Consider the following 11,252-nt stretch of genomic DNA (forward strand, 5'->3'; position numbering starts at 1 on the left):
GCAGGCATATCACTGTGTCACCTCTCAGACCACCGGGTGCCACGCCCCGCAGTCAATGACACGTCCGCCTCCGCGTGCCTTAAAGACAGCCTCTTTTTCTTTAACTTTTCCTGCCTGCGTCTCTGATGAATGTGAACAAATTGATCCTCACTGAGGAGTTCAGTCTGGTTAAAGAAAAATCGGCATTGTGTGTTATGTAGAGATGCATCAAGCATTGGCTGATGATCCATTTTATTTGTTTTTTGTTTGTTTTGTTTTATCATGTTGCTTTCTTTTTTTTTCTCCTACACATTCGTCCTTAATGTGTGAGACAAAAAGAAACCCTCTGAAAAACAGTTTTACTTGAGCAGCAGGTTATGTTTCTTATTATTATTTTGCTGTTTTTTTCCTGTTAAATAATGAAATTAAAATGTTTAGGTCCTGATATATAGTTAAAATGTTCTGTTACAAATAATACTTTAAGGCTGTCAATCTATAAAATGTTAAATCGCAATTAATCGCATGGTTGTTCATAGTTAATTGCGATTAATCACACATTTTTGTATCTGTTCAAAATGTACCTTAAAGGGAGATTTGTCAAGTATTTAATACTCTTATCAACATGGCAGTGGACAAATATGCTGCTTTATGCAAATGTATGTATATATTTATTATTGGAAATCAATTAACCTCACAAAACCATGACAGATATTGTCCAGAAACCCTCACAGCTACTGCATTTAGCATAAAACAATATGCTCAAATCATAACATGGCAAACTGCAGCCCAACAGGCAACAACAGCTGTCAATGTGTCAGTGTGCTGACTTGACTATGACTTGCCCCCAAACTGCATGTGATTATCATAAAGTGGGCATGTCTGTAAAGGGGAGACTCGTGGGTACCCATAGAACCCATTTTCATTCACACATCTGGAGGTCAGAGGTCAAGGGACCCCTTTGAATACAGCCAGTTTTCCCTCAACAAAATGTTCTTAGGTTTTCTAGTTTCATATGATACCAGTATCTTCACTCTACCTTTAAAACTGAGCCCGCTGCAACCTAAAAATTGTGCTAATGCGTTCAAGAAATTAGTGCCATTAAAACAAATTTGCGTTAACGTGTTATTATCACGTTAACTTTGACAGCCCTAATAATTGTGTTGTGTTTGCTGTGCTTTGTTTGTGTAGATGAGGATTTTCCAGATCCGACAGATGAGAGCAGTGAAAAGAACAACAAACAAGGTCAGAACCTCATCACAGTCTGCTGCTAATAACGAGGGAAATGTCCAGCTTAATAGTTCACAGTGGGGAAAAGAACATTGTCTTGCTCTTTTATTTAAATTTGCGCTCTGCATTTCCTCTCAGCTTGGTCATCAGATTACGCTAACTACTACCAGGGTTTATGGGATTGCCAGGCCGACGAGCCGGACGAGCTGCCCTTCCAGAGAGGAGATCTCATCTACATCATTAGCAAGGTCAGCATCACCATCACCATCACCACCAAAGAGGTTATTCAAACAGTATTCTGTGGTTTCTGGACACACTGTCTCCCAGTCAGTTAAAATGGGAGATCACTGTTTAATGGGAGCCACTCCTGATTGCACCCTTGACTCGAAGACATAATTACAGGAGCAATTACACTAGTTTAAAATGAGTAAAATGCGACGCAGACCTGTAGAATAAGTAATTATTTAAGGGTTAAACAACATCGATACCAGTAATCACTTTGCCCTCGTTTACTTTGTGAACATGCTGATATCCCCAACGTCTAAATTCCTCTGTTAGTGAGCACTTGTGTCTCGATGCAGCAGCGAAGCACCAACAGTGGCATTGTCTATTCCCAGGCCACTAGGGTGAAGTGCCATTCGGGCGCTGCGTAATGGTGCTGTTGTTCATTATGGAGCCTCTATCACAGGGGTTAATTGAGTAGGCAGCCATGCGAAGCCCTTCCTTTCTGTTTGACACAAACTGCAGGTGAAGCCATACTGCATCTCAGCTCTTTTTCTCTCAATCTATTTCCTCGTGTTTTATGGCCATCTTGTAGTTACATGCAGAGTATCTACCAGTGAAAAGCCACCCTACTGGAAATCAATGGCTTGTAATTTGGGCACTTTTACTCTGCTGCGTGCAGGGACTTGTTCCCAGACCGTTTCTATTGGTCGGCTTGAAATTGAACCATCATGTTCTGTGTTTAGGCTAAATTATCTGAAGAGAGGAGGGAGGAAGAATTTACAGTATATTCAGCTTTTTTTTTTTGTTGGTAATTATGCAGTCGAGATTGACAAATTATGTCTTCAACCTCGTGATTTCTTGCATCTTTAATCAGCAGCTGCAGCCACTGAATTTTAATTATTTGCGATGTTTCTGCACTCAAACTAGAAAATAATAATGTTGTCACTTTTATAGTACATTAAAGAAATCCAGGTTTAGATGGATAAACAAACAGTATCAGTTTGCACCCTTTTGTTCGTAAGAGCAGATATGGCACAGGTGAAATATGCTCCTCACAGAAGATGGACTTTTAATTGAGGTTCTCTTGGCAGTGCCAGATTAATGAGATGCCAGCCTTCTCTGTCTTGTGCGTGCTGGTTGATAGGGGGAAAATGTCAAAACAGCCACGTCCATTTTTCACGTAAGGATGACAAAGGCGGCGTACTTGGGGAAACAAAGGGGACCTGGCTCTGTGCTACAGATCCGCCTCAAACAGCCCCAGCGCTGCCTGGCGTGTTACTTTTCACTGTATGGATCAGATTACTGCTTCACCGAAAGACCTTTAAAGCAAACTAAGTCCAGGTTGTAAGCAAGTCTAGGTTGTAGTATCTCCCAATCTTAATGACACAGATTACTCTTGTTTTGTCAAGCTGTACGCCGAAGTCATAACATCGTGACAGACTGCGAGAGAGTATTCTAACTATCCTCTAATGGATTTAAAGCGAGGGTCTGGTTGTAAATTATTTAGAGGTGATCTCCGGACCTACTGTTTGGTTTTGCGTGACGACACGACTCCACCTGTGTCCCATTTTGCGTCCTAAAAGCATCACATTTCCCCCCATGAATAGCATTATTTGGATTATAGCCTGTAATCGGCTATTTGTTTTAATGAGCCCTTGGGGAGGGCTTCCCTGCGTCTTCTGTGTGTACACGCAGGCCCCTGACGGTGTTCAGTTTTTACGGGGGGATTCCTGAGAACCCTGACCTCGATGAGTGAAATACGGGCCCTTGGCTAGAACTCAAGTCAGTCGCTTAACTGGGGACCCAGACACATGAAATGGCCGTAATAAAACCAGGGCCCATAAATTCTCTTAGAGGGTGGGAGGCCTGGTTGTCTGTGCTGTTATGTCAACACTGACCATAATTACAAGGTAATAAGGACACGCTCTAAGTGCTAAATCAATGGTGCTAACAAACTGTTATTTTTAAAGCTGGGATGTGATTGACTGCTGAAGTGCAGAATGGGATAGCCACAGGCGTGGTGTCATATGGCTGTGAACTGAGGAGAACATGCCGATTGTATAAAAGGCCCTCATCCATCATTATTGATCTCTCACTTACTGTAAAGTGGGGGCATTTTTACTGTATTTGTGTTTTTTCTCCCTTGTGTGTTGCTGTGTGTGTGTGCATATCTGTGTATCCCTGACAAAGTAAATAAATTAGGAACCTCACAACTCATATGAATCCCATTAGTTCGAGGGAATTAATCTCGTAGTGTTGCCTCCGCCGCCGGTTCCAGCGATGCCTAACTTGCTTTCCGCAGAGCTCGATGGCGATGCTCAGCGCGCTTGATGCATGAGGTAGAAACACACCGTTAAATCCATCTTGTGAGTTTTTGCTCTGGCATTTCATTTCTGAGAGCTTGCATTTTTCTAATGCGCATTATAGCTTTACGCTGACATTATAGTGTGCGTATGACAAATACCGGTGAGCTCGGTTTTCTGCATTATCACACTCGGATTTTTTCTATTTAAATTGTTGAGATGTTTCGCACACATTTTCACTGCATCATCACATGCAACCAGATATTTGTTCTAGGATTTACAATGTGTGGTCGGTTAATTTATCACAGGGGCTTAAAGCTGTTGTTTCATTTCTCCCCGACACGTGTAATGCCTGTGTACTTTGTCGGCCATGTCCCACACCGAACCATACGCTTGTCCTGCATTCTTGCCCTCTTAATTTATGTGTCCAGAATCAAAAGACACGGGCTCTACAGGTCAGCTGTCACATTCCTGTATTCCCACAGGCACTCATGGAGAACGGCGGGATGGAGTGGGAAGAGATTTATGGCACAAACCCATCCAGGGTCCTTAAAACTCTGGCAAGCGCTGCTGCCACCTCTTCCTCTTTCTCTCCATCGCCCTGCTCACCTCTCCCCCCTCTCCCACTCGCTGTCCAACCAGAGAGGGGAGACGGGCCAGCCAATCCGGTGTGTCTCCCAAAGCAGAGCGTCACATCACATTTGGCCAAAGTGTTCAGCAGCAGCTGCTTGTTAGACTCACTGAGAACATGGACACCACTGACACCTTGTGGCCGTTTCTATCAGAGTCTCGTAACGGGACAGTTTTTATAACCCAAAAGCTGATTTACAGCCTTATAGATTTACATACTGTGATTTATAGCTTCTTATAAATACAAGTTATGATATAAAAATTTAAAAAATAGTTTTCTAAAACTCATTTTGTGTTTGTATTCTGTCCCGGCTACCTGTGACGGCCTTTCTTTAGGGTCATAACCGGCTTCTTCTCTGTTTAACAAGCTGGTTTGGGCCGCTGCCCACAGGTCACACCGGCTGAATACAGCTGAAGAAAAGGAAAAGTGGGCAAACAATCAGATGGGAAAAGTCAAGCAAGAGAGACAAAGAGGGTGGATCCCTTTATTCTTTTGTGTGAACCCTGGCCCCCCTCTCCTTTCTCCTTTTCTCTGTCACACACCCATTTAAAGACCCCTGGCTGCTATTGTGGCCATAGACACCAAGACGCTATAGACAGGCAAGACATCCTATTTACCACCCAAAGTAGCAGGGGGTGAGTCTGGGGTTTGGGGTCATGCAGGAGGCAGCGGTCATCCCCCGGTCAACTACAGTAGGTCATTATTCAGCCCAAGCCAATAGCCCAGAACCGCGTCCGAGCAACCCACCCCCAATCCATTCTGCTTAATTATTATAAATGAGGGGCGGCGTAAACAGCCATCATTACAGACACTCAGTGGCATACACAAATCCACTTTAAATTGCTATTAAGTTAAGGAGCTATCTGTAATCCCAGGCGTGCATTAGAAAGGAGCGAGTAGGTTTTCTTTTTATTAAATCTCATCGTCCCTGAGATATTTTCAAACGTTCTCATGCTCTGTCATGTTTCCAATTTGAAGCCAATTCACTGATTTAATTAAAAGCCCACTTGGAAAAAAATGGACACTAAGTAGCCATTTCGATCTCTGGTTGTGCAGAATTATCCTCCATATTTCTGGATGGATATCGACAAGATTTCTTTTGGCACTGAATCCTTATAACTGCCCCAAAATAAGCCTTTTTTCAGGTATTATCAGGTGTTACCTGTGTGAGCAGTGAGGAGAGCTCGCTAACCTAATAGTGGGGTTACAGATCTCTGGTTAGAGGTGTCCATGTTTCTTTGTTAGAGTGACCAGTGATGGAAGAACTGCAGAGAGCTGCAGTGTATCTGATGAGTCGATGTAGAGGAGAAAGAGATGCAGAAAAAAAACAACAGAGAGGATGCAAGCGGAAAGGCTGCTACAGGAGAGATGGAAAGAGAGGAAGGGGAGGAAAGTAGGGAGGGGGTTGGAGATGGGAAAGGAGGGAGGGAGGGAGAGATTGTAACACCCAGGCGGCGGGTTCAGCGGCAGGGCAATGAGAGACTTCCTGCGCTCCATCACGCCCAAGGCCTGCCTCAGTCAGCTGGTGGCCGAGGAAAGATGCCTCATGTGTCAGGCTTATTAGCACTCCCCCTAGTTTGTATGCATTTGGGATTGTGTGTGTGTGTGTGTGTGTGTGTTTCATCTGTGAGCATGTGTGTGTGTGAGAACAAGATGAGAAAGGAAAAGAGGTGAAGAAGAGTGTGAATCTCGACAGAATTTTACATTTCTCCCCCCCAAAAAAAGGTGCATTTATTTTCTGCCAGAGATTTTTAAAGCTTGTGTTTTGTTCAGGTGCGTGATGGTGATGGTGATGATGGCGTCACCCGCCTCACCCCCGTTGTCTTTCACCGCATCCACCCAACCTCGACTCACCTTCTCCCCGCTTCAGGCTCGGGTAGCTGTCAATCCGTCCTCCGGTCGGGAACATGAGCGATGGGCCTATCAGAATGCCACCATTAGCCAGCCCCCTGAGTGGTAAATAAACGATCGCGCCGGTACACTGCAGGTGTTGTCATGGCAACCCACTCTCAGTGCCAGCCCCGCCCACGCTCATTCCCCGCTCTCTCGGCGGAGGAGTCACCGGGAGGTCAACGAGTCAACCAGCCGCCACGACACGGCGCTGTTTGGCACCCCCCCTCAACCCCATCATCCCTCCATTCCTCCCTCTGCTCCCCCTCACAGAGTGGATCTGATCTGCATCCAGGTTGCAGCAAACAGCGGCTCTGATATGTGTCACCTCTCAGACAACACACTGTGTACCCTGCTACATCTTGTTAATGAGATGAAACCAGACGTCTCCCAGCCACTCGGGAGACGCTTGATTTCCATCACCCCCAGAGCATCCTGGAGGAAACATCTTCCATTTCAGACAACCACAAAGTGCCACAATGAGCCGATATATGCCCGTTCTTTGCCCCGGCGTTGGCGTTTCGGAGCTTAAAATGCAAAATCACACAAAAACAAATCAACCTAAAAGACAAAAAGGGGGAAAACAAACAGAAGGAAGAGGACATTGAGGAGTTTGCATAGTTTTTGTCATTTGGATAATTTACTCTCCACGCCTCTTGGAATGTCCCTATTACAGCAGGTGTACTCTGGATGAACCCATTTCAAGTATGAGGAAGATGGACTCTGCACGCCTGACAGACTTCCACCGCCATTGGCACCCACTCTGTGATGTAGCAGTTGTATTAAAATGGCGGCGCTGATAATCCAAAAGACCTTTCTCAGGGAGAATTTGAGACCGACTGCACAGATGGGCCGCGGAGATAAATAAAACTCTCTGTCACTACGGTTGGTGGAATAGTGCTGCGACGCCCCCAAGGGAGAGAAAAACTGTTTCGTTCCCTCTCTCCGATGCCTCCCCCCCCGTCCGTCTGTCTCCCCCATTCCTCCTCCTCTGTTCACGCTATCACGAATGGGAACCAGAGCCAGCTTTCCGCAACTGGGCTTTTCCCTCTTACCGTCTTATGGGGAGCATAAAAAGGCCATTTTGGACTTAACTTTCCCCCTGCTTTATGAGCTCAAACACACACCGAATTGTCAGTCAGAGTTTGTCAGAGAGCCAAGCACACTGGAGCGTCCCAGTGTGAGCTGTCAGCGAGGCTCGAAGGGGAAAACGATGAGGCCTGGATGGACAATCTGCTTATTGTGGGTACCTGTTTGTGCTGTAAGAACACTTGAGTCTCGTAGGTTTATCACTTTCTAAGCGATCCATTCATCGTCGCTGTCCAAACACCTCTCATTAGCTGCAGGCCTCATTCCTCTGGACGGAGGGAGGTGTCAGGTCTGGAAGACGGGCTGAACCTTTGACAAAATGCCGTTCATCATGTCAGAGTATGTGTGTGTTTTCACAACTAGAACCTGTCAGAGCAAGAAGTCTGATTCCAATCTCAGACATGTAAAACTTATTGTACGCAGTATGTGTGTGTAGTTGAGCGTTTCGTCTTCTCCTCACTGCCGAGACAAACTGTTCACGCAGCCATTCTCAATCTGCTGGAGAACAGAGGAGAGACGAGTGGCCAGGCTCCTCGCTCCATCAGGGCAGGAAAATGACGGCCGGCTGGTGCCTCCTCTGCTCCGACTGCTGGGCTTCAACGCCCCTCTGGTCTCTGGCCAAATATTGATCTAGTACACATCTAGTTAGAGCCCAACTGCTGCGATCAGATGATCATGTGGTTGTTGATGTGACTCCAGTTCCTAAAATGTAAGAATGAATGTTGTTACAGAGTTTTTTAGATCTGGAAAATGAGTCGTACACACAAAATATCTGCATGTTTTTAATTCTTTATGGGCCGTGACTGTAGAATATTTTCACTTCCAATTAATATCTTTATTATTTAACCTAATAAGCAATTAATTGTGTATTAGGAGAGTATAAATTTGATCTAACATGGGTTTGATTGTGATTCACTGATGATTACACGCAACATGAAATCTCACCCACAATTTAATTCAATTCATTTTGATACTTCCAAAAAGGTAAAACACAAATAATTAAATAATTAAATAATTAAACATTGCATTAAGCCTATATTTAAAAGAGTGACATTTATTAACACAAATGTAAATTGTAAAATGCAACATTACGGATTCAGCCAACGATAATTAAATGATAAGCCTCTATTTAAAAGAGTGACATTTATTTTTAAGGTCAGATTTTAGCCTCAAACGACAGAAGCTCAGTGTGTCTAAATTATATTTTTCTTGTAGGATACATACTTTCCTCCTACTCAAAAATGTGTTTTTAATTCAGTCAAACCAGGGTTTTATTGTATTTATTAACTACGTAAGCAAGTCAGGTTGAAGTGTTTTTTTTTATGACAAGAAATTATTTTATTTTCCGAATTTAATCGATTGAAACTATTCAAATGGATGCATAATGCTTTGTTGTTTTTATGTCCTTAACATTTAGTCTATAAAATGTCCAAAATTATTGCAATTGCCCTCGAGGAGTTACAAAAAAACAACTGATTTGCTGAAGCTGCTTATTTTCTTTTATGCCCTAAAGGTATTCCACTTTTGGTGATATGAAAATGAGAATTTTTATTAACTTAATTGAGGTCTTTTTTTTTTTTTTTAAGTCACCAGAGCATTTAATCTTAGTTTTTCTAGGCATAAATGGACGACTCCTGTTTCCTTTTTAATCACAGTGCAGAAATGAAGTCTTGTTATAATTAGTCTGGGAACACAGGCTGTTGTTTTGGTTTCTGAGCAGTAAAAAAAAAAAAACCTTTATTATTTTAGACACTCTCTTAATAGTCTTGTTTACTGTTTTCTCCCATTTTTGAGTAAAAACCCTCGAGGCTAGTGCACCCCAGTGTCTATTAGAATATTGTACATGGCTGTCTCGTGGGTGGGATCTAGACTCTCCTGGATTTCCTTCACTAAAGTTGAGTTCACACCGTTTTAACCTTATTATCGTAGCAGCCACTGTAAGGGATCAGCGCCACATGTAATTGCAGTTCAAATCATTCGAATGGTTGTTCTAATGTTAATAACATGAGACAAACAGTGCACTCAAATCAAATAAAAATGTGAGATTGGTGCTGTGTTGACTTGTCCTTGAGCCCCTCGTGGACTTACGGTTGTTTTATTTGTTCATTTCGGGCCCAAACAGGAGTACAACATTCACGGCTGGTGGGTCGGCGAGCTGAACGGCACCGTGGGTATCGTCCCCAAGGACTTCCTGCACCCTGCCTACATCCTCTGAGCTCCAACAGGTACCGAGGCACTCGCTTATCATCAGCATTATGGACCATTACTGTGGCCTAATACACAGAAACGGTCCCCCTGGTACTCATCCAGATTGCCATTGAGGTATATTCAGTCGTTGACCTGCCATTTATGGCATCTGCTGGCTGGAAAAAGTACTGCGTAGAGCAATCTGAGCGGGGCAATGGGTGAGAATAAATATGTGCAACAAAAGCGTGATTACAGCGTCGGTTGTCCTATTTAAGAAAATGATTCCCTAATACAGTTAGATAGGCACAGCTTGAAATGAATACTGAATTATTAATGCATGTTTCTCTGATAGTGTGTTCTTATTTTACAGTGCTGCTGCTGACACGTCCGGCCATGAATTTCACAGATAGCCCCGTAAAATAATCTCTAGTAATTTGAAAATTATTCTGCTATAAGACTGTAAATTATATCATGTAAATCTGCTGCAGTAGTACTTATTCATATACACTATAAATCATTGGTAAAGGTATATTAATGTACAAAGCTAAAACAATTAGTCGATTAATCAGTTTGTCAGCCGACAGAAAATTGAGCTATTTTGATAATTGTTATCAAGAAAAGCTTCCTAAATGTAAGGATTTGCTGCCTTTCTCTGTTTTGTATGATTATAAATTGAATATATTTGTTTTTAAATGCCGGTTTAACAAAAAAGTAATTTGAAGACGTCATTAGGCTCTGGTAAATTGTTACGAGAATATTTCACAGACTTTGTACGAGTGTTTTAATTTTTTATAGATTAAAAGATTAATCGATTCATCAGAAAAATTAAAACAGAATTATCAATAATGAAAATAACTGTTCGTTGCAGCTCTAGTACAAATTGATGAATTATTGTAGTGATGCATTTATCAATTCACTGGTTAAAATTAGAAATATGTAAATTGTTAGTCGCTTATTTTCTCATTTCATCACTGACATACATTTAAAAAAAATCAGCAGGTGTTGTGTAAATTATGTAAAATATATTTTAAACTACATTGTATTTGGAGTTTTACACAGAAATACCTAAAAATATCAACAGCCTTTACTGCTTGTGTGTGATTTTTCTGTGTGGGGTCATTTAACTGTTTCATTTTCAGCCACTAGGCGGCACAAAAGATCCAATATCATGTCTTAAAACCATGAGATGTGTTTGTTAAGACATGTATAATAAAAAGGTGAAAGCACAGATAATAAACATTCACATGTAACACAGTAAAAGGAGAAAAACTATTTATTTGAAATAAAATTACATTTACATAGACACAGTCTCTCAGGTTATCGTTGCCCTTGTAGATCCAGGTTATAAAATAGAGGTCTCCTTCAAAGGGGGAAATTTTATTCTTTTAAAAAACTTTTTACAAGCAACATTGCAAAAAAAAAAATACCTGTTCTCATGTATAGTGTAGAAAGAAAGCAAAACCCAGTACTGTACAATCCACCTAGTTGATGCCACAGCTGTGACGAGGCTGGTTTCTATGTGCAACGGCACAATAAAACTCTGGGTCCCTTTTTTTTTCAATGCAACAAGCAGCATCAGTAGTGTGTGAAAACAACGTGGAGGTAAACTGAAGCCAAGTTTCAGACGAATTGGAATTAAGGCTGTGCTCACAGAAGTGACTAAACAAAAACAAAACAACGCTCAAAGAGGCAGTATTATAGCCCCGAACATGACCTGGAAC

General features: G+C 42.3%; 1 protein-coding gene across 2 annotated transcripts in view; it reads left to right on the forward strand.

The window, feature by feature from the left end:
- Nucleotides 1–10,934, forward strand: part of skap1 (src kinase associated phosphoprotein 1) — a 37,490-nt gene extending 26,556 nt beyond the window's left edge. Inside the window, exons 10-13 of one of the 2 annotated variants that reach the window (XM_037755948.1) lie at nucleotides 1,168–1,221; nucleotides 1,345–1,454; nucleotides 9,467–9,569; nucleotides 9,884–10,934. In XM_037755948.1, coding sequence (XP_037611876.1) covers nucleotides 1,168–1,221; nucleotides 1,345–1,454; nucleotides 9,467–9,559 — 257 coding nt within the window. In that variant the 3' untranslated portion in view covers nucleotides 9,560–9,569; nucleotides 9,884–10,934. The remainder of the gene's footprint in view (nucleotides 1–1,167; nucleotides 1,222–1,344; nucleotides 1,455–9,466; nucleotides 9,570–9,883) is intronic. The other variant, XM_037755947.1, reaches the window with a different exon arrangement.
- Nucleotides 10,935–11,252: the final 318 nt, after the last annotated feature.

The sequence above is a fragment of the Sebastes umbrosus genome, chromosome 20 (assembly GCF_015220745.1).
Source record: "Sebastes umbrosus isolate fSebUmb1 chromosome 20, fSebUmb1.pri, whole genome shotgun sequence".
NCBI classification, from domain to species: domain Eukaryota; kingdom Metazoa; phylum Chordata; class Actinopteri; order Perciformes; family Sebastidae; genus Sebastes; species Sebastes umbrosus.